Genomic DNA, 26,395 nt, shown 5'->3' with positions numbered 1-26,395 from the left:
ATCTCCAGCAGGTCTGTAATCATGCGATCCAGGGGATGGACTGATCAAATGCAAACAAACTGGATTGAAGCCAAACAGCAGTTTTTTTTTCTTTTTTAAGAACTTGGAATGATAGGTGCATCATTGCCCCTGCATTTCTTTTATTCCCCTGTCACCTCTGTTTAACCCATTTCTGCCCAGGCCACAGGTGTACACTTTTGATCCCTGTTGTGTATAAGCAACGTTGGACAGAAATGGCTTAAACAGGTTTTGCAGGTTTATGAAGCCCCACAAAACCTGCAAAATATAACAGAGGTGGCAGTGCAGTGAAGTAGTGCAGAGCCTGAGCAATGATGTACAACCTTCAATGTGCAAAACTATCAACTGCATTCAGCCATGGTTTATCTAGCTCTGCTCTATTCTGCATCATACCTTTGGCCAAACCAGCAAATGTCTGCCAGTGCTAAAGTGATTGCAATTTTCCCCCCAGGTCTAACACATTTGCAATCCTGAACATCAGTCTTGTTCTTTAACCCACAGCGGTGGTTCTCACACATTTAACTCCAGGACCCAGTTTTTAGAATGAAAATCTGTTAGGGCCCACCGGAAGTGATGTCATGACCGGAAGTGACATCAAGCAGAAACATTTTTAGCAATCCTAGGCTGCAATCCCACCCACACTTACCAAGGAGTAAGTCCCATTTACTAGCATTGTTAAAGGAATATACATAGTGGCCTGTTAAAAATACAGGTCTGTCACATTTCCCCAAATGCAGTCACATACCACGGGAGCATCAAGTCTAATAGATTAAAAATTAAATATTGAAATGAATGGGGACCCATCTGAAATTGGCTTGCAACCCACCTAGTGGGTCCCGACCCACAGTTTGAGAAACAGTACAGTTAACTTTCGGGGGGGGGGGGCACACAGAGAGAATACCCAATATCATTACGTTGTTCAAGCAAAAATCTTGTTTCCTTTTCCAGGTCTCTTGTTGGTTATAAACACATTAATTTAATCCACATTCTCCTGAAATGCCCCTGCACCAGCATTACTAGCGAAGAGGGAGAAATATCAGGCTCAGCTAAAAGGAAGCATTACTTCCCTCCATGTTATTTTTAACACGGCATAATGGGCATTATTATATCCATTGTTGAGTCTGGCGAGCATGTGTAGGTGAAAGGCAGTCACAAGATTCACTCATTGGCCCAACCGCTGAATGGCTCTTTTGATCCAAGTCAGAGGAAGCCAGTGTCGAACACAAGGGATTGTTATCGCCCAGGAGATGGAATCTGCTTTGTTCCAAGGGGGTTGTTTTTGCAGGAATGGGGAGGCCTCTTCATAGTCCGCTGGAGGCTGCTGGGCTGGCTGCCGGAAGGCACCCTCTGATTGGCTGCACTTTCAATCACCCCTATTCTTCACTAGAACAGTGGGAAGCGGGATCACTAGGGTTTCCGTCACCCGGTGTGGAAGCCCAGCGTGAACCCCCATGATGGACCACCTCCCATTCGGTGGCAGGGGCAACGCCATGGGAAGTTGGCATGGTGATGTACCATTGCCCCTCCCTGTTGGGTTTTTTTTTTTTTTTTGCTATAACGTTTGAAAGAATAGAGCTATTTCAGTGTGGCTTGTTTCATTGCATTCTGCATGAAATTCCACATCGACTGATATATAACATGATGGTATTATGCGAAAAAACCAAGATTTTAAAAATTTTGGCCAGTAGTATAGGTCACCTAGTGTGGCCTGCACCCCCGTACCCCCTAGCGACACCACTGACAATGGGCATCATTACAGGAATAGTGACCACACAGAACCCAAAGAGAGACTGACAGTTAATGGAAATCTGGAAGATGGCTGCGGGAACAACTATTTTGGTGGAGCACTTAGCAACTGCACTAGAAGCCCCTGCCCACTAAATGGGGGAGACTTGGACACAGGGCGGTTTGAGCAACCTTGGGAGGGCCAGGCTCTGACAGTGGCATAAACGCCTTTTGAAGTGACTGGAGCGCTCAGCAAAAGATCCTGCAAGCTGTGGCTGCTACATGCTCTGAGGGAGAGGGACTGGAGATCAGATCTTCACAGTGGATAAGCTGGCGGAGGAAGAGGGACAGACAATTTATTACTACAGTTGACCTAGAAACAAAGCCACAGAACCCGCAAGAGTTTTTCCGCAATTTTCAATCACTGTGCTCCAAAACTCCACAGCACACCTGCAGACCTTTTACGGAACACCAATGTGCCTGAAAATCACTTGTTCATGCTTTTCAGTTCAGTGGGTGCTCTCCTTTTGGGGGTCCTGTTTGTGAGCAACTTGTGTGGTTTGCTGAATCTTTACTCAGGCTTTGCTCAGGCTCTGTACAGGGGGTTGGGGAATCGACTTGATTAAACAGGGTTCCGCCTTAAAAGCCTTCAGCAAAGCTTCCTTAGTCCAAGGGAAGAAAGCCCAAGGGAGGGGAGACTGAAGATGGGCTGTATTTTAGGAGACATTGCAAAATTAATTCACTGTGCATCGTATTCATTGTGCATAAGTACAACACAATAAAGTACAAGTACAAGTACAATAAAGTGTTTTTTTTTCGTCTAGTGTTTATACAAATCCAGCATTACGTGCACCTGAACACGTAAGCCTGCTGCCAGACAGGTATTTGGCTCTTCCCAAATCTACTTTTCCAGTGCCTCCTGCAGCCCTCCAGGCTAGGTGGTGATCTCTCATACCGAGGGTGCAGTGGAATGCACCGTTCCTTGCTCAATGGAAACACGTCCGTCAGGTAGCAGGCAGGGCATGTGATGACTCCCGCCAGGCATGTGACGCTGCTAATCCTGACTCTGGAGTAATTATTCCATCTGATGTACTCTACAGTAAAACAGAAGCTCTCCCTGTTTGCACAAGTTTCAATTTGAATGCATCTCGGAGGGAACGTTTCAGCTCCTCTGGTTCTTTAGCTTTTCAGCATGTCCACAAACTTCTGCTCCAGTTTGTCAAGATTCCAGTTTTACTTTGCCCGGCACCCTGGACAAAGTAGAAGCTTGAAGCCTTGCCTGAAAGACCTCATTGGTTGCTTCCCTTCTGCAAAGGAAGATCTCACTGTTTTGAAAATGAGAAAAGTGCCTGTCTTCAGATAAATTTCTTACTAGATTCTCAGCACCAACACATTGGTTTCTTCCAAAGAAAGGAGGCTACGGGCGCAGTCCTATCCAACTTTCCAGCACTGGTGCAACTGCAGTGCAGCCCCAAGCTGCATGTTCCCTTACCTTGTGCAGGCCTCCATAACTACCCTCCTACCACAGGATGCAGCACACACCCCATCGGCATGGCTACACCAGGGTTGAACCATTGGCATGGTTCCCTACACCAGGGAAAGTTGAATAGGGTTGGGCTCTATATCTCTCAATAGCTATTTATTATAATAGTTAAATGGCACTTCAAAAGGATGTTGACCTATGAGTGCCAGTGCTTGGGCAAGCCAGTTGGGGGTGGCCCATTATCTTCATGCACTGCTTGTGAGTTTCCCAGGGGGGTATGTGTCCAGTCACATGATGGTAATCATCATCATCGTCATCATCAGGCAGCAGCCAAGGGCCCTGAGTTCACCTCTGAATCCTTAGTCTTCATGTGGCAATGATGGAATGACTCTTAAGGCCCCATTTTCCAAGGGTCCCCTGAAATATAGGGCCACTTAATCTACCCAATGGAGCCAGTGCTTTACACAGCTAGATGCACCCAACAAAACTGTTCCTATTTATCTGTATCACATTTATATCCCAACCTTCCTTCAACGAACTTGGGGCATCATATACGTGACACATTCTCACACCACCGTTTTGCTCCCCGCTGCCCCGAATGGCTCCAAAGGGGAGGGAGAGGGGACACATGCATGCCATGACAAGGCTCCCTGTAACACTTAGTGCTTTGCTGCACCACTGCTGAGCTCTTTGTTTTTTGAGAGGGAATAATTTCCTCTCTTTTCATGGTCCCTTTGCACTTACTTCTTGAACTCCAACCTTTAAATTCTCTTGTTTAATCTCTTGATATTAACAGATGTATTTTCATGAGACTTGGTTCTTCTGATCTTTCTCCTTCTCTTGGTTAATCCCTCAACCTGTCCTCTTGCTATCCCCCCATGGCTATATTCTTTCTTTCTTTCTTCTTTCTTTCTTTCTTTCTTTCTTTTCTTTCTTTCTTTCTTCTTTCTTTCTTTCTTTCTTTCTTTCTTTCTTTCTTTCTTTCTTTCTTTCTTTCTTTCTTTCTTTCTTTCTTTCTTTCTTTCTTTCTTTCTTTCTTTCTTCTTTCTTTCTTTCTTTCTTTCTTTCTTTCTTTCTTTCTTTCTTTCTTTCTTTCTTTCACTACTGTATTTCCCCCGCTCTCATTCTTGCCATTGTGTTTGAAACCTCTTCTTCTTTTCTAATCCTACAAATGCTCAGGCAGCAATTTGTGTTTATTCAGATATAAGCGGCATTCACTTCCATGTTAGCATCGGGTTGCCTATGAAACACTTACCTGGGACTAAAAATGAAGGAGACTGACTTCTGAGTAGACACGTACAGGCTTGTGCTGTTAGTTCTGTCATTTTTTCAGTTGTAAATTTAAAATTTAAGGAAGTGCACATTAGAGACATATTCTTGGTTTCATTTATGTAAACACCCTTCAGGAAGAAATGCTTGGGTTTGCCAGATTTCTTGAAAAAAAAAAATTTCCAAGGAAAGAGGTTTTACAGTCTTTCTAGACAGCTTGTTCCATTACAGAATTCCTGTTGTGGTTACAAAGTTTCCCTAAAGTTTGAACTAAAGTTTACTCTTCTAGAGATCCTTCCAAATGTCTTCAGTACTGTTGAGAGCTTCTCTTCCCCCCCCCCCCGCAAATAAAATTAAAACAGAGGTTGTACCCTGTAGTTAATATATGGCTATATTAACTAGTACTGCTATCCCCATAACTAAGATCCTTTAGTACTCCCAAGTAAGCTTCATTCAGCAAGGGTGCCTAGTGATTTCAAAAAGAAGCTTATTGCTTGCAAGCTGAGCCCATTTCATTCCATCAATCTTGGATGGGGAGGTTTTGGTGTGTAACTGCCAGTTGAACAGTGTCTCTGTAAATTGCCCCATACCAATTTCCATTCCATAGGGAGGATTTTTAATTATTCACTTAATCTCATTATTTCTCTTTTTCTTCAAATTGCAAAATGATTATGAGATAGTCAGTCAGTTACGCACATGGGGGGGTAGAGAGAGGAAGCAATAAAATTGATTGAAACTGCAAAGAGGGTTTCATTTAACCCTCCTTTGAAACTGGGGGGGGGGGGGGTGACCAGTTTTGGTTTAAAGCGTTAATGATTGTGTCTTGTGGCATAGGTTTGTACTCCATATGTACATATGCAATCCTATGCATGTCTCCTCAGAATTAAGTTCCACTGTGTTCAGTGGGTGTTACTTACAGGGTAAGTGCATATAGGAACAGTTCAGTAAGGTCTAAAAATCTGAGCTATTCCCCCATCTTTACATAGATTCCTTTGGGCCACTCATTCACGGGGCTTGTGTTTGGAAGAAGAACAATCAGGGGTCCTTTAAAAGGTATAGGAGCCATCATAGCACTTTGTCCACCTATGCTGGGCAGGCTGGAGCTGCAGCTTCCTTCCAAAAAAGAAAAGAAAAGAAAAGAAAAAGTGTACCACAAATCAGGTTTGAAAAGCATAGGAGGCAAATGCAGAAAACATTGGCTGTTAATGATCTGGGAACAAGGTCATCTGAATGCTCTGTAAAAAGTGAGCGAGCAAAGGATGGCAATTGCATGGAAGCACTGACTTGCACCCAGATTACTTTCTAATTTCTTTGGCACCAAGGTTAAACCGGTGGGAAGCCTGGGAATAAGGTAGCCAGGCTGGTTTGCACGTTTACATTTGTTGCCTGGGATCTCTTCTGAAATTGAACAGCATCTTTCCTTTTTAGTAACAAACTTTTGTTCTTTTTGGCTTCTCGGCTTTTGTGCAAAACTGATATGTAAGTATTTTTAAGAACCATTACATATTACTGACTTAGGGCCAAATCCTATCCAATTTTCCAGCGCCAGTGCTGCCGTGCCAATGGCGTATGCGCTGCATCCTGTGGTGGGGTGGCAATCATGGAGGCCTCCTCCAAGTTAGGGAACTTTTGTTCCCTTTCCTCAAGGCTGCATTTCAGCTGCACTGGCACTGATAGGATTTGAATTTGGATAGGACTGGGCCCTTAGAGCAGTCAATCTCTAAGTAGGTTGAGGAGCAATGGCATAGCTAGAGGGGTGCAAAGCACTAAATCTTGCAGGGACCCTCACCACAGGGTGCAAGGGGCCTCCCCCATTCCACTGCCTGGAACGGCTCTGAAGGGGAGGGGTCCCTTGCATGCTACGGTGAGGCTCTCTGCAAGACATAGTGCTTTGCACCCCTTCTAGCTATGCAACTGTGGAGGAGAATTGTTGATGGAAGCCTCCTTTGGGCTGATCCACCTTACATAGCAATGAAGATTGTTTTATCTGAAGATTGAAGGGACTGGTAGAATTCATCCATGCCATTGTGCACGAATAGGACAATTTGCACTGCAAAGTGACCTGCAGAGATTCTGAACTATTTGTCAACTATCCAGCCCATCTAATCTACTGCACTCAGACTAAAACTGTTTTACATTATTTACTCCTACCTCTTCACCGATTCCTACTTTCTGAAAGCCATACTTAACATTTTTGCCCTTCTTTCAGATCTCTGGACAAGATGTCATCCAGAATGATCCAATAGGATTTTGCAGAATATGCCTTCCTGAGGCCTAGTTCTCAGTGAAATGGACTGTACCAGGAATGGACGGAAATTGATATGGTACCTGTGTCTGGGCAGTAACATCTCCAACTTCAGATGGAAGTTCACCTGGATGAGTGCTCCTTTCATTAAAAAAAAAAAATCGATGTGCATAGAAAAGTAGCACATGTGGGAGCATTCTCCCTGACATGCTAGGTTTCTACATGCATGAAATTATTTTTTGGGGAGGAGAAGATTATTCCATCATGTGTCCCCATTCCGCAGTGTGGAATGGTAGAGGCCAAGCATAGTTTTACTAACTCAAGAAGAATTAAGCCCAAGAATCTCTAATTTCCTTTCATGGATTTCTGAAAGCATAAGGTTGGAAGTTAAACAGCTTGCTAAACTGAGGCCACAGCAGGCCCCTTGACCTTGAAGAAAACAAGTTCACTCCCTATGGAATAGCTCGATGAAAGAGAGAATTGCTTGTGCACAGCAAGAACAGGTGTATTTATTCTCTTAGGTTACTTAGGTTACTTATTAAAAAAAGATAAAGAAAACAGCCCAGCTTTGTAAGATAGGAGTAAATTGCTTAGAGCAGCTGATAAGGATCTGAGTTACTGATTAACTCCTTGTTGAGATTCTGCAACTGTAAAATGATTAATCCGAAACCGAGACCAAAACACAGGCATGTTCCAAAAGTTCTGTGTTTACAAGAAGTTACATTTTATAAATACTTCAAGAGACTGACCATATTAAGGAACGCAGCACAGCTGCCCCCTACTGGCAGACCGCTGTAATTATGTTGCACTGAGCAACAGACAGCAGTTGAGTGGGACCAAATGCTTAGGATTAATGGGACCAACGGCATAGCTAGAAGGGGTGCAAAGCAGTAGGTTTTGCAGGGAGCCTCACCGCAGGGTGCAAGCGGCCCCTCCCTTTCCAGCACTGACATAAGGCCCCTCCCTTTCCAGCACTGACATAAGGGCAATGCAGCTCTGAGGTCAGGGAACAAACATTCTCTTACTTTGAGCAGGCCTCTGTGAGTGACACCCAACTGCAGGATGCAGCACACGTCATTGTGCTGGAAAGCACTGACATAAGGGGTTAGGATTGTGCCCTATGTCATGCAAATGTTTGCTAGTGTACCATCAATGGGGGGAACACAGTCTAGAGAGAAATGGAAATGAATGGGGACAAATCTGGCCCATAGACTGCTGCAAATTGACAAGCTCTTCACCTGTGATTATACAGTGCTCTAGGACAGGGGTGCCCAAACCCCGGCCCTGGGGCCACTTGCGGCCCTCGAGGCCTCTCAATGCGGCCCTTAGGGAGCCTCCAATCTCCAGTGAGTCTCTGGCCCTCTGGAGATTTGTTGGAGCCCACACTCACCAGACACAATTGCTCTCAGCGTGAGGGTGGCTGTTTGACCTATTGCATGAACTGTGGGATGAGGGCTCCCTCCACTGCTTGCTGTTTCACATCTGTGATGCAGTAGCGGCAGTAAAGGAAAGGCCAGCCTTGCTTTGTGCAAGGTCTTTTATAGGCCTTGAGCTATTGCAAGACCTTCATTCATTCATATAAGTTCACCTTTAATATATTCATTTATGTAAACTTATGTAAATTTATTCAAATTTTAAATGCAAATTAATTCTTTTTTTCCCTGGCCCCTGACACAGTGTCAGAGAGACGATGTGGCCCTCCTGCAAAAACTTTGGACACCCCTGCTCTAGGAGGACATCTGACTGCAGGCAGAGGGTTGGACTAGATGGCCTTGTGGGTATCTTCCAACTCTATGATTCTATGTTAATCATGTTAATGGACTTAAGGGGAGAGAAGTGGCAGTGTACAGCCAGGCCTTCATAGCCTTGCTCATGCCAACCCTGCCTGCCCTACAAACACGGAACTGAAAGACTGTTTGAGTCCAGAATGGTCAAAACAGAAAAGCCAGTGTTGCATAGTCACAGTATACTGGCAGATGTAAAGTGTAGTTCTTCTCTCTCTCAGCCTCAGCTTTCCTTTCTGCAAAATGGGGATAAAAATTCTGACCTACCCAGAAACGGTTGTAGTAAGGAGTACGGAGAAAATGTATATGAAGTGGTTAAAGTGCTCCATTGTGCAATGTAAAATGTTACATGCTACTACCATGGGAGCCAGTGGATAGAAATGATCTAATAACAGATAGGGTTCACAACTGATGGATGAACCAAGTAGCTTGAGTCCAACCACAAAGAGAACTCTTCATTGCCTCATCCTTGCCTGGCTGAGCTCTCTGACCTCTGTTACAATAGGGTGATGTGATTCACCGGCACCACTCTTGGTGACATCAAGGAAAAACAGGAAAAAGAAGAGGAAAAACTGAGATGTGCATGTCCTGAAATCCATCCTGTTGTTTCAGGTGCATCGGAAGAATCGGTTTAAATGTTTGCTCATGGCTGGTTTACATAATCATCATACTCTTTCATAAGAAGCAGCCAACAGCCAAGCCCTTGTTCCATCTACCCTGTCTGGTAGCAGCTGCCCAGGGTTCAAGGCAGAAGTTTTTCCTTGTCCTACCAAGAGATGCCAGGCCTTGAATCTGGGGTCTTCTGCAGTCAAGACATGCGCTCTGCCATTGAGCTACAGCTCCTCTTCAGATAACAAGCCTGACAACCATCACAGACATTTCCATGTCCTCTTAGGCACAAGGGTTTTTGATGGAGTCCTCATGCACCTGCAGCTGGCAATTATGAACTGTGGGGTGATCAATTTTATGTCCACCTAGCTCACTGATGCGCCGCACATTGATGCCCAGTGCATTGATGTGCTGCAAAAGGTCCACAGATGTGCCATGGGAGTTGGCCCATGGAGGGCCAATGGAGGCCCATGGAGGCCAGTGGTTGAAAATGACTAAAAACTCTTCTGGGTTCTGTGGCTCGGTTTCTAGGGCAACTCTCACAATCAATTGTCTGTCCCTCTTCCTCCACTGGCTCTGCTTGTCATTACTGCAGATAGTTGCCCTAGAAACAGAACTACAAAAACCAGAGGAGTATCCCAGAAGCTGGAAGTGACATCATAAGAGACAGAGACCATAGTGAAGGACGCCTTTAAAAGGGGATTGGACAAGTTTCTGGAGGAAAAATCCATTACGGGTTACAAGCCATGATGCATATGTGCAACCTCCTGATTTTAGAAATGGGCTATGCCAGATGCAAGGGAGGGCACCAGGATGCAGGTCTCTTGTTATCTGGTGTGCTCCCTGGGGCTTTTGGTGGGCCGCTGTGAGATACAGGAAGCTGGACTAGATGGGCCTACGGCCTGATCCAGTGGGGCTGCTCTTATGCTGTGAGAATAAAAACAATGAAACTTGCTGATCTAGCTCCTGTCCCTTCCCCTCAAGCCACTGACCCATCTAATGGCTTGAAAGACAGAGAAGCCATCTGGCCAAGCAGTAATTTCACATTCTTGTAGTCCTCCTGAGTGATGCTCATGCAGTATCTGTCCCTTCCATCTGTGGCCCAGTGCTTCTTTGACCCATTTCTGCCCAGCCCACCAGTGTACACATTTGATCCCTGTTGTGTATATGCAACATTGGGCAGAAATGGCTTAACGATAAACCCAGATAGAAAGCAATACGTAATACAGACAAGAGCCTCTGGCTATGTAGAGGGTCTTCCCTTCACCACAAGTAACAGTAGCCTGTCCCCACACAACGGGGCTCAGATCCAGCTCTAGTCACAGGCCGTTACTTGTGCAGAAGAGGTGGGAAGACAAACCTAGTCAGATCTATGTGACGCAAGTGACTATTAAACAGGAGAAGGGGATACACATACAGACAGGATACTGCTTGGACATACAAGGCTACCATATATTGCATGAGGCCACTGGTACACCTTAGGAGTAGACCTGGACCTCAACAAGTGGGAAACCCTGGCCTCTGAGCAGCCAGCTTGGAGGCAGGCTGTGCAGCATGGTCTTTCCCAGTTTGAAGAGACACTTGGCCAACAGTCTGAGGCAAAGAGGCAAAGAAGGAAGGCCCATAGCCAGGGAGACAGACCAGGGACAGACTAAAGGGCCGAGCGTCTCCCTTGCTGGGGCAAAGCAAGGGGTGCTGCAATGAAGGACTTGGGTTTCCTTTCCGGCTGGATGGCAAGGCTTGCCTTGAGTTCTGACAATTCCATTTAACCTTTTTAGATCCCCTTTTATAACCAACCCTTTCCTTAGGCGGTTTTCAGCACTGTGTCGGAGGATGTGAACTGTGCTCCGCTTCCCCTTGTCCTTTGTGCACCCTCTGCTAATGCTTTCCTTTCCTCCCACCATCCTTGGCCCTGCCAAAAGACTTCCAAACTCTTCAGCAACCTGGATTATGCCACAGGCACAGACAGAATTAAAATAAAATGATGCACATTTTCTGATGTGTACAATTCTAACAGTTGTCCCAGCTTCTTTCCCCTTTCCCTGCCTCAACCTGGCAAGGCTCCTGTACCTTACATGGGATGCTCAGATTCAGTGGCTGGAAATGGAAAAAGTGAATGCCATGAAAGAATTGGGAAGAAGGAAAATTGGGCATGAATATGAAATGGGGGGGGGGGACACACTTGCAGTGTTGCTGACAGCTTGAATGCCTCTGGAAGTTCCCATCCAGAACTGGCTCTGCCATGATGCCAGGTGAACATGGGCAGCTACCGGCCACAGGCTGTGGGCCATTGCTTAAGGATGGCAAGGCAGCTCACGTCCTGCTGTGGTGGCCTGCAGAGAGACAAAGGTGCAATGACTGCAGGCTTCCTGTGCTCTTTCCTTGCTAGTAGGGAAATTAGGAAAGCAGAAAGAGGTGTACAAAGAGAAGAACTGGGGGCATGATTTTGACAGAACTACATAAGAAGGGAAGTGACTATGGTTAGTATTTTATTTCAGGTAGCAAAGGGTCCCAAGAGGACACTTTGGGCAGCTTTGACCTGGTCAAAACGATATGAAAGCTGTGCAATTACTTTAACCCAGGACTGAGTCACAGGCAGTGGTGTAGACGGGGGGGGGGCAGTGCAGTAAATACTGCAGGCACCACAAAATGCTGTGTAAGTGGCCCCTCCCACTCACCATTGAAACATTCCAGGCAGTGATAGCAATGTGCAGGAGATGCTGTTTGGTTCAATGAGCACCTGCATGTTGCCATCACTGCCTGGAACGGCTCTGGTGGTGATTGGGAAGGGCCGCTTACAGGATGCAGTGCAGAGCCTGCAGTACTTACTATACCACACCCCCCCCGGCTACACCACTTGTCCCAGCGGAGTTGAAGCGGATTCCAAAGGTAGAATGAGGAGGACATCTCGGGTGACAAGACAGCTAAGTGAACCTCAGGATCATGCGAATGATCCCTTCACCATGCCGTGAGTGTATTGATCAGGTCTAAAGCTCAGGTCTGACTGCGGAGCATTGATGATTGAATTCAGGCTCCATAAAGGGACTGGTAATGTGACTAATGGCCCCAACCTATCAAGGTCAGCTGAACAAGTATTCCACTGCTGGCTACTGCTGAAAAAGCACTCTAAATTGCTTTCCGGCAGCACACTGAGTAGCATGCTGTTGGGACACCAGAAGGAAGGCTTTAACGCTGCCTACTAGAACAGGTAAGTTAACAGGAGAGGCAGGAGGAGGTGAAGAAGGGTGTAACAGGGGCAAAATTGGTTGGAGAGGGGCATAATGGGGTGGGGAAGCTGCAGGAGGGTTTGGGACCAGCAGCGATGATGTGTACTGCATTCTATCTCCTGTTCCTGCAGCCCCCCTTCTCCACTTGGATTTGTGCTAGGAAGTGCAGGTCTAAGGGGACCCATTGTGGAGTGGGAAGCTTACAGAGGAGTGAGGGGATTTAAACCCTTTTCACCTCTGAAGATTCCGAATCCACCTGCTGAATACAGCGTGTCTATTTTTGGCACGGCTGCACCAGTGGGGGGGAGGAAGGATAGGATTGGGCTGTAATTTATCTACAAGGTTTGTACTTCCTAGACTTGGTTGGCAACCTTCAGTCTCGAAAGACTATGGTATAAGCCTACAGCACCTGGTATTCCCAGGCGGTCTCCCATCCAAGTACTAACCAGGCCTGACCCTGCTTAGCTTCCGAAATCAGACAAGATCAGGCATGTGCAGGGTAACAGTTGCTTGTGCTTTTAAAGCAGTTTGGAGGGTGGGTATTTTTTCCCCTAGGCAAAGGAAGATGAGTTTCATGGCTTTCTCTCTGAATTCTTCTGCAAAAGGTTAGGCTACTTGTGAACTTGTTAATGGTCATAAGCCTTGGGGATAGTCGGGGTCAGGGTTAGATATTTAAATAAGGAAGACTAAAATATTTGTGATTGGTTCCCAGCCACTGAAGCTGCTCTGGAGCGGATGCTGCTGTGGTGACCTTCTCAGCATCCCTAAGCGCATTAATGCGCCTGACCTTCCTGTGAATTTCAGTCACTTTTTGTGAACAGCTGGAAGTCAGGAACTCTATACTGAAAGATTTAAGGAAATTGCTGTCCCTTCTGTTCAGAACTCTGCCATATCAGCCAGCCTCCCACATCCACGCAGAATATTTTGGCATGAGTTTGGGTCCTGAGTTTGGGTTCCATTAATTTGTATTCGATACATGACAACAGCACTCACAAACTAGTTTTCTCAACTCAACTGTTTATTGCTTACAATTCCTTGGAAGGGCCCAAGGCAAAAACACATAGACTGGTATGAGAACAATTAATTACTCCTTACTGGTCCATCTGAATCCAGGCCGTTGGGGAGCTCACACAGACAAAAATTCCATCCATATGAAGCTTGGCTGCAAATGTAAAGCTTTTCATTCACCTGACCTGTCTCATCCTGAGGCCTTCTGCCCTTTTCTCTTAAAAGCGCAGTTTACAACCGTGTGGTATATTGTGGACTTAGCTTTCGCAAATAGCAGAGGAGGGGTACTATTCTGCTCTTAGTACACAACCTGCGGGGTACACAACCTGCGACTGTAGGCTGAGTTCAGGTGGTCGAATGCTCTTCCAGACGCCCACTCCAAGATAATCTTTCGTGTGACCTCCAAATTGCACACTGTGCTCTGAGCAGGACTCTACTACTTGATAGAGGAGCAGGAAGGGAAGAATCAGTGCTTCAGGGACCTCTTTGCTGAGAGCCACAAGACTGCTGGATGCATCCAACATGCAGGGCTGCCCAGAGAGTTCCCAGTACCAGAGGCAGAGTGTCCAATGGTCTCCTCTGACCTGGTGATGTGCCCACCTCTCCTCCACATTTTATCTTCTGTTCCATATATCTCTTCCTTTTCCCATCCAGGAAATGGGACGAGGAGCTGCAGTAGTGGAGATGGGTGCTTCCCACTGCCAATTGGCTGCCTGTGGCAAATGTCTCAAGTGGCCTCATGGAAGGGCCAACCAACATGCCAACTTAATTTTCAACATTCTCTTTAGCTTACTTCACAGGAAGGACCAGGAAGCACCACTCATGCTTATCACAAAGACCCTGTAGGTCTCTGGTGTCCTTTCACCTCATGGAAACTGGAACCTGGGTTGTGCTTGGAAAAGAAAGGCATGAACACGTAGCAAATCCGAGGCTATGTTACCCTGGGCGACCCCAGGTCACCATCAGTGACCTGGCTAGCACTGGTTCTCTGAGGTTTCAGGTGAGGATCCTCTGCAGCTCTACCCCGTGACGTCAGGAATTTGAACCTGGAATTTTCTGGTTGCAAGACCTGGACTTTACCACTGAGCTCAACCAATCCCTGCCTTTAAGCCACTTAAAACAACAACATCCCAGACAACTTGTGGGCTGATTTTTCACAAGTTCAGAACATCCCACGTTCTGGGAAAATGTGCCTGAAAAAGGTGCACAGCCTTGAAGGAAGACTGCTGGGCAGTGCTTTGCAGTTGCTTATTGACTGAATGGAAGGCCACCACGACCATGGAATTATTGCACCCTCTAGTGGCGATAGCAAAATATGACAACTATTTTTCTTTTAGATGTATTTCCTAAAGAACCAGAACGTCTTACTCTAGCCCAGTTACTTCCACTTTTTAACAAAGTTCCCAAAGTGTTTAATACAGAGAAGTAATGAATGTGAATGAAAATGTTATTGCTGTCTGTCCCCCTTTTTTTTTCTCTAGTGGCAGAATGGCCTCCTCCCCTCAACAGGAAACACTGCATGGAGCATTTTTCTCTCCTGGGGATCTTGGGGCTTGGGTAATGAGGTCCCTGGAAGGAAAAAAAAAGTTGCTCTACTTGTCACAGCACCTGCTACATGTTAACTCCTGATAGGAGTCTCTTAGTCTTGGGGAGGTGGGAGGGTGATAGTGGGAGCCAGTGGGAACATGAAACCTTCCTGATCACTTTTGGGGCAAGTGGTGGCCTGCTTGCCCAATTTCTAGTATGCAAGTCTTAATTTTTGAGGCTGACCATTTTCAAATGGGGGGATGCTACCTCGGGAGAACACAAAGCTCCTCCCTAGAAGACAAGTGTTGGCCATCACCATTCCAAAAGATGAATCCTCCCTGCAAGGAAATGAGGTTGACACCACTACTACTTGAAGCAGTTAGCAAAGACTTTCATGGAGTGTCCCAGCTGTTCACTGAGGGAAGAAGGAAGGCCAAATGGATGTACCAGGGGTCTCCTGCTGCAGGCTTCAGTTTACCTGACAGGTGTTGGGGATAGCAGAAGCATCCCCATTGCTCTGAAGGCACAGTCTGTCCCTGAGCCCTGATTAATTGAGCAAGGGGGAAGCTGTACACTGGGAGGCAAATACTAACTTTTTCACTTAGGACTTTTTTCAGTTTGGAAGCATCTTCCATGCTAGTGAAAAGTAGATGCAAACATCTATTTGTTTTGGTTCTTAAAATAAGACAAAATGCTTCCCTCTCCAAAAAAAAAAAAAAAAATCAGGACGAAAGATGGCATTTGCTTCTGAACTCTTCAAGCAGACTGAAGAAGCAATACAAAACTGGTAAGATGAGCCAGCTTGAACTCTGGTCAATTGGTTTCATATAAAACAAGCTCAGAATTCTGGTCTTTTCGGGGAAACAAACAAGAATATTCCACCCCATGGATAAAATAGCATGGATTTCAGGATTGAAACATCTCACAGAGACTCTTCGGCCCAGATCAGCCACAGAGCACAACCCTGTCTTGTTCCAGGTATAGAGAGGCTTTTCAAACATCAGTAAAGAAATCTCAGGCAACTCCAGTCACACAATTCTTGCTTGCTGACTCTTGCTTGATCAACTCTTGTTTCCAGCTCCATCAAGTAAAGCTTAAGATATAGTCCGCAACAAGACCCCTTGGTTTTTACAAATGTATGTTGGCAATCGGAGCGCTTTCTGTGACCAGGGTCATCTGCCCATGAAGATGTGGATTTTGTTGACTGAGGCAAGAGTCAATGTCGTGTTCAATTCAAAGTCCCCATTATGGACACCCGACACTCGGAAAAGCCCAGGAAATGAATTGTTTTCCCAGTAGTGGTGCCAATTCCCTTTGCTGTCTGTCCCAAAGCCATATAGATCCACCTGGGGAGAATGAGAAGAGAATTCTGTAGAAGACTGAACCTTGAATCTGCACCCAGTCTTGTGCTTTTTGTCACCCAATTTAAAAAAAATGTATGTAGGAAAGCTACCTCAGTAGGTTTGAATGTCTTTTGCAAAGATGCCCTATTGTCTTGGTTACCTTGGCGCATGGTGGCCAGAAAGCTCAACTGGTGCCAAGCTGCATCTGTGAAAGGACGCTGAAAGAGGGTTGTGTACAGAGATGCCCATAAAACTCATTCATCGGGGCCAAGGACAGAGTCCATCAATGAGGTCAACTGAAGCAGTTGTCTCAGGCAGCAGAATTTCTTTTTTTTTGGGGGGGGGGTGCCCATTTCTGTCTGGGATGCCATTTAGGGCACAATCCAGAGGTGCCCTTGGGCCAGTGCAAGTCCCTTGCACCAGCTCAGGAGGATTGCAAATGTGCTATCATGTAATTAATCTTAGTTTCCTGTTCAGATACAGTAAACCGTGGTTTGTATAAACCACAAACAATTAACAAGCCAGGACACAGGGATTCAAAGGCAACAGGAATTGTCCTTTGCTGCAGTCCACAAATGGAAGCTTCCAACTGCTCTCCTTCCAGAGCAAATGAGGAGGGAAAAGGTGGGAGGAGGTTCATGCTTCCTTGTTTATGTCACAAGGAACCATTGTTTGGTGTGACATTCGAAGAAGGCCAAAAACAATCTGGCTGGATACTGCAAGTGCTGCTATACCTCCCTATTATTGTGTCAGGGGTCGACCCCTTGTCCAACCCTTGCCTTACCTGGCTGCAGGCCAGGGGCAGAACTGCCTGGCTATAGAGTCGCCGCCACCTCTCCAGGTGACCAGGTAAGATGTAGGGCAGCTGGGTGGGAGAGACTGCCCCCCCCCCAGAGCTCACCTGACCTGAGCAGTGAGCAGGGCCAGGTCACTATTAACCACCAAAGAGGAGGGAAGCAGGCCAGGGTCAGAGCCCCTTTAAGCCTAGAGAGGGAGGAAGGGGAGGAGCCAAGGATGTGGCTGGGGAGGATAAAAGCAGGAGGCTGGAGCTGGAGCCCCTGCCTGAAGACCAAGGGCCTCAGGTCCTGGCTCCAGGGAGGTGTCGTGAACCCCCTCCCCCTGGCTTGGTCTGAAGCTTCCCCTGCAAGGAACCCCAGGGAGGTGGACACACCACCCAGGGGTCCATCCAGCCAACCCTCGGCACCCTGCCAGGTGGCCCGCAGAGACCCCCCTTTTGGGTAACTCCTCACAATTATCAGAATATATTGCAGCTCTCAATGCAAACGTTTGATCCGCATACATTCTGGGGCTAGAGACTGAGCAGAGTTGAACATACCTCATCACAGATGTGAAGGGCAAATATAACAGACAGGAAGCCTGTCGACGGGTGTCTTCCTTGTTGCTGCAGCCAGGTGTCATAAACATATTTTATAAAATGGGGATGATAAATCAGAATCTAGATGGAAAATAGAAAGACGTCCTGTTAGCTTGCATGCGGAGGGGGTTGCCGACAGAAAAGAAATCGCTTCATTTTGATATCAGTCCATCCTGCATTTGAAATCACCAATTTCACATTCTCAATTGCATTACACAGTGTCTCCCCCTGTACTTTGGATTTCAAAATTGCAACTATATACAGCTAATTAGTCTTGTAAAAGGCTCAACCTTTACAAAGCTGCAGGGCCCAATCCTATCCGGGTCTGGCACTGGTGTTGTGCGCCCGATGGTAAGTTGCACTGCCACATGGCGGTACAGCTCTTTGGGGCAGGGGAGAGGTGTTCCAGAGTGGGGGGAGGGCAGGAGAAGGAATCAGCCCAGGAGGGGGGTAGAACTCCCCTTGCAAGAACGGGTGCACAGCTTGGAAATTCTCCTGGACTTTCAGATATCTCTGGAGAACCAAGTGGCAGTAGTTGCTAGAAATGCGTTCACCTAGCTTAGGCTGGTGCACCAACTGAGACCATAACTTGCGCTGATTGAACCTGGCCACGGTGATCCATGCTCTAGTCACTTCCAGACTTGACTCACTGTTTCTATGAACACCAGACCAGTTACAAACAATTAAAAAGATCAAGACAAATTAAAAGGGTAGACACTGTGCTTAGGCCCAAATTCTGTAACTATATAAGAGCAATAACTCACCTTGTCTTTGTTGGCTTTAATTTTACTTGGAACTGGCACATATGTGCTGTTGAGAAAGAAATCAGCAAGTCAATAAACACTGGATGCTTGGCTACGTGTTATATAGCACACAGTTCAAAGGAATAGACACTTATTTCTGACATAAGAATTTCTATGAGCCCATCATTTACCAAATTGAAATTTAAAACTTGTAGATTTGTAAAATGGTGAATTTGTCCAAAAAGTCAAAGCAATGTGGAAAAAAGGACAACACTTAAGGTTAGCACAAGCTGTCAGTATGCAAACATTCTCTTGATCAGTGGTTCTCAAACTTTTAGCACTGGGACCCACTTTTTAGAATGTAAACCTGTCAGAACCCACTGGAAAATCTGGGTGGGTGAGTGTCGTTTTAAAAAGTGGGTCCTGGTGCTAAGATGTTTGGGAAGCACTGCTCTAGACACTGGTTGAGCAGCTGTAATGTCATAGCATGTTCATGCACATTTCTTCAATGATCCTCTCCCAATGGTCCCTCATCCCTTTTAAGATGAATCAGCCATAAGAAATCACAGGTCATAGTTCAGGATATGGACTCACCTCCCTGCATTACAATCTCTGCGCATGAACTGGAGGTTGTCCATGACTTTGTGTACCTTGGCTCAACGATCTCCGACACTCTTTCTCTCGATACCGAGCTAAACAAACGCATTGGTAAAGCAGCTACCACGTTTTCCAGACTCACAAAGAGAGTCTGGTCCAACAAGAAGCTGACGGAACATACCAAGATCCAGGTCTACACAGCTTGCGTCCTGAGTACACTTCTGTACTGCAGCGAGTCATGGACTCTCCGCTCACAACAGGAGAGGAAACTGAACGCTTTCCACATGCGCTGCCTCCAATGCATCCTTGGCATCACCTGGTAGGACAAAGTTCCAAACAACACAGTCCTGGAACGAGCTGGAATCCCCAGCATGTATGCACTGCTGAAACAGAGATGCCTGCGTTGGCTCAGTCATGTCGTGAGAATGGATGATGGCCGGATCCCAAAGGATCTCCTCTATGGAGAACTCGTGCAAGGAAAGCGCCCTACAGGTAGACCACAGCTGCGATACAAGGACATCTGCAAGAGGGATCTGAAGGCCTTAGGAGTGGACCTCAACAGGTGGGAAACCCTGTCCTCTGAGCGGCCCGCTTGGAGGCAGGCTGTGCAGCATGGCCTTTCCCAGTTTGAAGAGACACTTGGCCAACAGTCTGAGGCAAAGAGGCAAAGAAGGAAGGCCCATAGCCAGGGAGACAGACCAGGGACAGACTGCACTAGCTCCCAGTGTGGAAGAGATTGTCACTCCCGGATTGGCCTTTTCAGCCACACTAGATGCTGTTCCAGAACCACCATTCAGAGCGCGATACCATAGTCTTTTGAGACTGAAGGTTGCCAACAAATAACTTCTTTCACAATGGTGAGGATCGCAGAGGCTATCTTAAAACCAGAGATGCTTCCATAAGCTATCTCTGCTTGATATAATTAATACAAAAACAAAACAAAACAAAACAAAAACACCATCAAATACAACTGAATGCAGTCTACACCAGTGGTTCTTATACATTTAACACTGAGACCCACTTTTTAGAATAAGAATCTCTCGGGACCCACCAGAAGTGATGTCATGACCAGAAGTGACATCAAGCAGGAACATTTTTAGCAATCCTAGGCTGCAATCTCACCCACACTTACCAAGGAGTAAGTCCCATTTACTAGCACTGTTAAAGGAATATACATAGTATCCTGTTAAAAGTACAGGTCTGTCACATTTACCAAAATGCAGACAACATACAAAAGTAGCATCAAGTCTAATATATTAAAAATAAATACTTACTAGTTGATGGTGCCTGTGGTGAGGGCACTGATGACCCAGCACAGGTCCAAGATTTTGAAAGGGATGACCACCATGCTGACATTCTCAGCCAGCTCTCTGTAGCTCTCCGGATAGACGAAGTGGTGGGTGGTTTTGCTGCCCACGTCTGATTCAAAGCCGACTGTTGGGGCTTTGTTCATTCTTCAGGTAGGGAGAGGAGGGGAGGGAGTTGGTCAAAGTCAACAACAGGATGTGGAACATGAATCTGAACGTATGTGCATTACTTGTACTTCCTGAGGACTTTCAGTCCAAATTTGGGGACGCCGTGGGAATGGCCTGCTCACCCACAGCCACACCGTAAGAATTAGGTGACGATACAGGGAAAGGGCGAGTGCCTGCACCCCCACCACGATGGTGAGCACTCAGGCACTTCCTTCTACATCCTGCACCCCTCGCAAAGTCCGTGAAGGTCACAATAGGACCAATTAAGCTTTTACAGGCTTTGAAAAGGACAGAAGATAAGCAAAGGAGCTGCCTGCAGACTCCTTTACTGGTCCTGTTTCCCCATGGAAGGCTGGGGTGCTCCAAATGGGACATGCTGTTCCCTTGTTCCTTGTATATGCCACCTCAGGCACAATGGAGGAGGGAGGCTGGTTGGAAGGGGGGGTGAATCCAGCCCCTCCAGCTTCCTTTTTCTGTTGCTGCAACTGCTGGTTTCACAGTGGTGGCAATGGTTCTTTCCATTTGCAGCTGCCATGTTTACCCATAAGCTAACATAGACTGACAAGATGACAGAGCGATTGTGAAACTGGATTGTGATCGCGATTTTGAGACATCCTGAGGTTTGGGGAGCCCTATGGAAGCATCTGTGGGCAACCCACACCCCCCAGGAGGCTGGGGCCACAGAAAGTAAGCTTAAAACCCCCCCCCCCCTTTCTTCCCCGGCAGCGGCGCGCTCCTGGCAATTGTGTCTCTGCCTTTACTCTTCTCACAATAATACTTAGGTGGTTCCCAACTTTTGAGGAGAAGTTTGGGAACTCTCCACAGGCCAAATCTAGCCATCAACATCTGATGGGCTGTGCATATTTTTGAGGATAATGGCAATGAACGAAGTAATATGGTGATCGATTTTTCTAGCTCTGTATGCAACTCTATGCAGTGCAATTCTTCATTTTGTTTTATACTAGAGTTCCATACTGTTGCAACTCTCAAGATGTCAATGGCATTGCTCCCAGAGTTCCTTGCACGAACACAGGGGGGTCTGGGGGCATGCCTGATTGCCTAGTGGAGAGAGAGGAAGAGGAAGTTCCTGCATTTCACCCCCCTCCCTCATCGCTGGCCAATGAGCATGCTTCCAGGTGGTGTCCCTTCTGCTATCACAAGGTGTGCCACTTGGAATCAAGGCATGATGGGTGCTGTTTCTCAGCAATTCTTTTTCTTTTACCCTACAAAGGTGTAAAGGGAAGGAACTGCAACCACCACTGCCACCACCGGCAGCCTGGTAAGCCAGGGGCTGCGCATGAGTGGACCATGGAGGGGAAACTGGGATTGGGGAGGAGGCCAAACACATTTAAGGAGCCTGAAACCTTCCATGTTCTAGGGCACAGCAAGGCAGTATTGTTTAACCCCCCTGATGGAATAAATTTCTCTTTTCTACCATATGTGGGGCCTTTTCAGTGACAGCACCACAATTTTGGAATTGCTTTCCTAGGGAAGTGAGGCTGGCCTCCTCTCTTATCACCTTGAGACAAATGGCGGACACCTCCATCGTTTGGAAGGTATTTTACTGGAATCGGATTTTTGGTTTTGATTGTTTTACTTGCTGCTAGTGTTATTTGTTGGTTTCATACTCTGACCATTTAATATGCCATGTCTGTGATCTCTTTCATTGTTCTGGGTTTTTAAAATGGTGTTCACTGCTGTCTTCATGCTTGGTCCAATAAAAAAAAAATAGAAAAATAAAAAAAGAACAAAGCAGTTTACAAAATGTGAAAACATTTTGTAAACAGCTTTGATCTTTTTTTATTTCCCCCCCCCCTTTACTGTGAATAATAAAATGACAAACCAGTGCAAACAATGAATTCAAAAAATGAAATAAAAGCAAAAAAGGAAAAAAAAAATGGCTTTGTCCTTAATAGTGAAAACCTGAACAGAAATACAAACAAATAGATAACCTGGTTTGAGCTACTCACCTGAACACAAAGTCATGGTTGTCAATCTCTTGGCCATACTGAGATTGGTTAAGATTTCCCGAGTTCCCCACCACAGCACACCTCCTGCACCGGGATTCTTTCTCCAGGAGCAGGTCCACATCTCCAGGAATGATCTCAAACAGTTCCTGGATGGTCTCTTTAATCCCCTTTGAACAGTTTCTTCCTTGCAGTTCCTTTGAAGAAGAAAGGAAGATTTGCCCCATATGAAGAACTGCAAGGGGTTCATTTGGACTTGCACAAGCTTCTTGAACGCAAATAGACCAGAGCAGGTCAAATGACCTGACCCGACCCATATGAGTTTCTGAAGTTGGTTTGCAGTCTAAGGGCTCCCATGGCTGCCGTTCTCTGCCCAGATCTCACTTTGCCTCTTTCTGAATTACAATACAGCAGAGCTGGGTCTTGTTGGAGGGGTTGTTACGCAGAGCACAGTGACACAGAAAGAAGAAAGTTCCTCTTGTGATCAAAAATGATTTACTATCTCCAGGCTGCTTTCAGTGAAAAGATGCACATAAGGAATAAAAACTGAGGCTGAGGTACAAGACCAAACAAATTTTCTTTCAGTTCTCCTACTTATTTGAATAGAACCAGAGGTTCTAACAGCTTAGAACAGCCATTTTTAACCAGTGTGCCTTGGAACACTGGTGTGCCGCGAAAGGCCTGCAGGTGTGCCGTGGGAGTTTAAGGGAGGGTCATTTATTAGGGCTATTGGGGGATTTAGCCCCCTACCAGCAGCATGGTGTGCCTGGTCAATGGTCCAAAAAATAACGGTGTGCTTTGACAATTTTAGAACCTTGTCAGTGTGCCATGAGACTAAAAAGATTGAAAATCACTAGCTTAGAAACATAAAACACAATCTAGTTTACTAAACACTAGTGATGGACCTGGGGTGGGGGCAGGAGGGCAAAAGCCTCCGGTGCCATGCTTGCTGCACCTACACCGCTGTAGCTCGCCCGCCGCCCCATCCCGCCCCACCTGCCTGTTAGAAATGTCCCGCAGGCAGGCAAAGCCCCGCACCTTCTGAGGCTACTCGTGCGATCTTAAATAATACTTCCAATTTTGTTGGGAAACTGGAAGTATTGTTTAAAACCTCATGAGAAGCCTCAGAAGGCTTTTCAAGTTGTGCTGCAAGTCGCACAAGGCTCTGTAAGCTTTGGAAAGGACCCCGGGGGGGGCAGTGTGATGGGTGGAGCCATGTCACAGACCTGCGCCACGGGCTGCAATGGGGGCAGGTCCGTTACTGCTAATCGCTCTCGGTTTGAGAGTGCTAACTGCTGAGAGAGCTCAGCAAAGCACGTCCATCTCTAGTCTAGACGTTCAGGTAGAAGACTGTCAAATTGTCATAAATGATTGACAGGTGGTACCTGCTACCTCATGGAACAGTCCAGCCCATGGAATCTTGTGTCACTCCCTTTGGGTCCTGCCACCGACGCTGCCCTTATTTCTAACAGGTCTGATACTGGCTGAGCAGCACAGCTGGGGTGAAAGTGCTAGTCTTTACTCTGCATTTGAGGGGGCCGCTTGTGAACCAACCTGACCAACCCAGTTCTTTAGCAACTGAGGGCAGCGACTCAGCTGTATATAAAAGCCAGTTCCCAACATGGCATCATACAGTCCCATTGTTCAGGTGCACTCCAGAAAAAAAACACACAATCCAGCCTGGGGCTAATGAAGAATCAAAGGCAGCTCTGTTCTGGGTTTCTTTGTTGGCCACCAACAGGCTGGCCAGGACGAGGGTCAGGGCTTTCTCAGTGGCCTTGTCCAGACTGTGGAAATCCCTCCCTTGGGACGCCCATCATCAGTCTTCCTGTCCTGCCCTGATTGTGAGTGAAAATCTGTGAGGTACATAGAGGTGTTTTTTTTTGGGGGGGGGGGGAGATACCTGATGTGCAGCCCAATTCTAACAAGCGCTTGCACAGTGGGGCCACATGGCCACTACTGTATTCAGTGCTCATCAGAAGCAGGGCAGAGGTCTCCTTGAGGTAAGGGGATATTTCCCCCTTACTCCAAGTAATGCCCCAGTGACTTCCCATCTCCACTTCAGGATGCAGCACAAGCCTTGTTGCGTTGGAGGTGTAAAGCTGGATAGGATTTGGCTCTCAACGATTTAAATTTGGGCCTGTGATGACTCCTGTGAAAAAGAGATAGAATGATGGCTTGTGGGATTCAGGCAGTCCCTGAATAAAAAAGGTCAAAAGGACTGATTTATACTTGTCACAGTTTCACCCTCCAATCAGTCTTGCCATCCTTTCAACTCACCAGCCACCACTTGTAGGTCTCTTCGGGCATGAAGGCGTTTTGTGTGGTCAAGAAAGGTTGCACAGTTTGGTTAAATCTCTCGTCGAACCAGAGCGAGACTCCCTGTTCAGAAATGCAAGTGCTGCAGCTGCACAGCCTCCTGGAGGACTTGATCAGTTTCTTGAACTGGTCTGATAACTGGAACACGATCTGTGTGGGATCCCACATGAAGGTTATGGCATTGTCTGTGTATTTCAACAGGACCCATGTGAAGGTGATGCTGAAAAGTAAGGTCAGTGTAAACATCTTCAGGCTGCTCTTCTTGACTGCAAGCATTTTGTCTCATGTAACGAAATGACAGATGTAAGCAAGCGGAAGCTGCGAGGATTTTTCTTGTCAGCCTTGCTTAGGCCACGAATAACAGTTTAATTACCTTTATTGTTCTTAAGCAATTGAAAAGAGGCAAATGTGGAGTGTCTCTTTCTTCTCGTCCTTTACAAGCAAAAAAACCTGATCCCAGATCAGCTCTGCTTGAATAGCTGCTAATTTCTCCCTCCGAAGGTTTGATCAAAACTAATAACTGCAATTTTCCTTTTGCCACCCAAGCAGATTGAGAGGAAATTATTAACAGTGTCAAAGACACTTTAAAAAAAAAAAAAAAGGATGAGTGTAGGAGGGGAAGCCTTAAATGAAAAAAACCGACGGAAAGGAAAACATCACTTCTCTTTGACCAACTGTTTCATTAAGGTCACTGATTAGCTCATGTTGAAGACTCCGTGCCAGGAATCAGCAGACAAATCTTGTTCGTGGAAGTGACTGAAACGCCTCTCTGCCACCTGGGATGCAAAAGAGAAGGGTAAGCTTCACCAGGGAGTTTTGTGGATTTTTCCATTTAATACAAGGTTGTGAACCCCGCCCCTCCCCACTGCTGCCATTAAATGTTTCTGTGGTTTGTGCTGCAAGTTCATATGTCGAGACATTTTACAGATGAATTTGCAATTTAATAATGCAGCCTTCTCTGTAAGATAAAGCTCTTGCCTGTTTATGTTCAGGTGGAAGGCGTACTGCATTCTTTAAATTATCATTTGCAGGCTTTTCGTGGAGTAAACTCATGACACTGGGTCACCACTGTTAGTCATTTACTAAGTGCCAAACAGCAGCCACAGCAAAAACTCCTTCTTTCCGTCACAACACACTGGCAGTGGCTGTCCCGGATGGCAGAGACAGGTCTCTCCCAACCTTGTTACTTGGGATCCTTGAAACTGCTTTGGGAGGGGGAGATTGTTGTTCAACCAAGAACATGTTGCAGAAGGTGTTAAACCTTCCCTGCTTCACTGGCATGACCCTCAATCAGAATCAGGCCCCTGCAGTTGATTTGTAAGAACAAACCTCAAGTGATTCTGTTCATTAATTTCCCATGTCACATCAGTTTCTGTGAAATGTTGATTGCTACATGTCAGATGCTGTCAAACATCATTAGGAATTGCAGAATCATTTGATGTCAAATGCTGATGGAGAATATTATGACTATTTTATAGATCTAGACCCTGCTTCTAAAAGAATGATACAGCCCAATCTTATTGCGGCCTGGTGGAAGCAGAATGTGAACTCCACTGATACTGACTGCCTTAAAGTAGTCAGCGCCGGTCACAAAAGGCGCTCTGGCAGCAAGCTGAGTAGTGCACTGTCAGGGTGCTGGTGGAAAGGCCAGAGCCTTCTTACCCATGCCAGCTTCCCATCA

The 26,395-nt window shown here is 46.3% G+C and overlaps 1 protein-coding gene across 1 annotated transcript; it reads right to left on the bottom strand.

Annotated features, from left to right (window-relative positions):
* Nucleotides 1-16,067: 16,067 nt before the first annotated feature.
* Nucleotides 16,068-24,990, bottom strand: ST3GAL1 (ST3 beta-galactoside alpha-2,3-sialyltransferase 1). The gene is made up of 6 exons (XM_066624988.1): nucleotides 24,676-24,990; nucleotides 22,399-22,592; nucleotides 20,228-20,407; nucleotides 18,378-18,423; nucleotides 17,575-17,694; nucleotides 16,068-16,241 (listed from the first exon to the last, which is right to left on the bottom strand). The coding sequence occupies exons 1-6, from the start codon at nucleotides 24,988-24,990 to the stop codon at nucleotides 16,068-16,070; spliced, it is 1,029 nt and encodes a 342-aa protein (XP_066481085.1).
* Nucleotides 24,991-26,395: the final 1,405 nt, after the last annotated feature.

Source organism: Tiliqua scincoides, chromosome 4, assembly GCF_035046505.1.
Source record: "Tiliqua scincoides isolate rTilSci1 chromosome 4, rTilSci1.hap2, whole genome shotgun sequence".
In the NCBI taxonomy this organism is placed as follows: Eukaryota; Metazoa; Chordata; class Lepidosauria; order Squamata; family Scincidae; genus Tiliqua; species Tiliqua scincoides.
This window is presented reverse-complemented; position numbering and strand designations above follow the sequence as displayed.

What these genes read in the sequence shown, in the direction of transcription:
- ST3GAL1 (XM_066624988.1), bottom strand. Translation starts at nt 24,990, where the DNA reads ATGCTTGCAGTCAAGAAGAGCAGCCTGAAGATGTTTACACTGACCTTA. An exon ending in AGACCTACAAGTGGTGGCTG is followed by an intron (nt 22,593 to 24,675) that starts GTGAGTTGAAAG and finishes TCTTCTTCAAAG; the next exon opens with GAACTGCAAGGAAGAAACTG. An exon ending in ACCACAGGCACCATCAACTA is followed by an intron (nt 18,424 to 20,227) that starts GTAAGTATTTAT and finishes CTTTCTCAACAG; the next exon opens with CACATATGTGCCAGTTCCAA.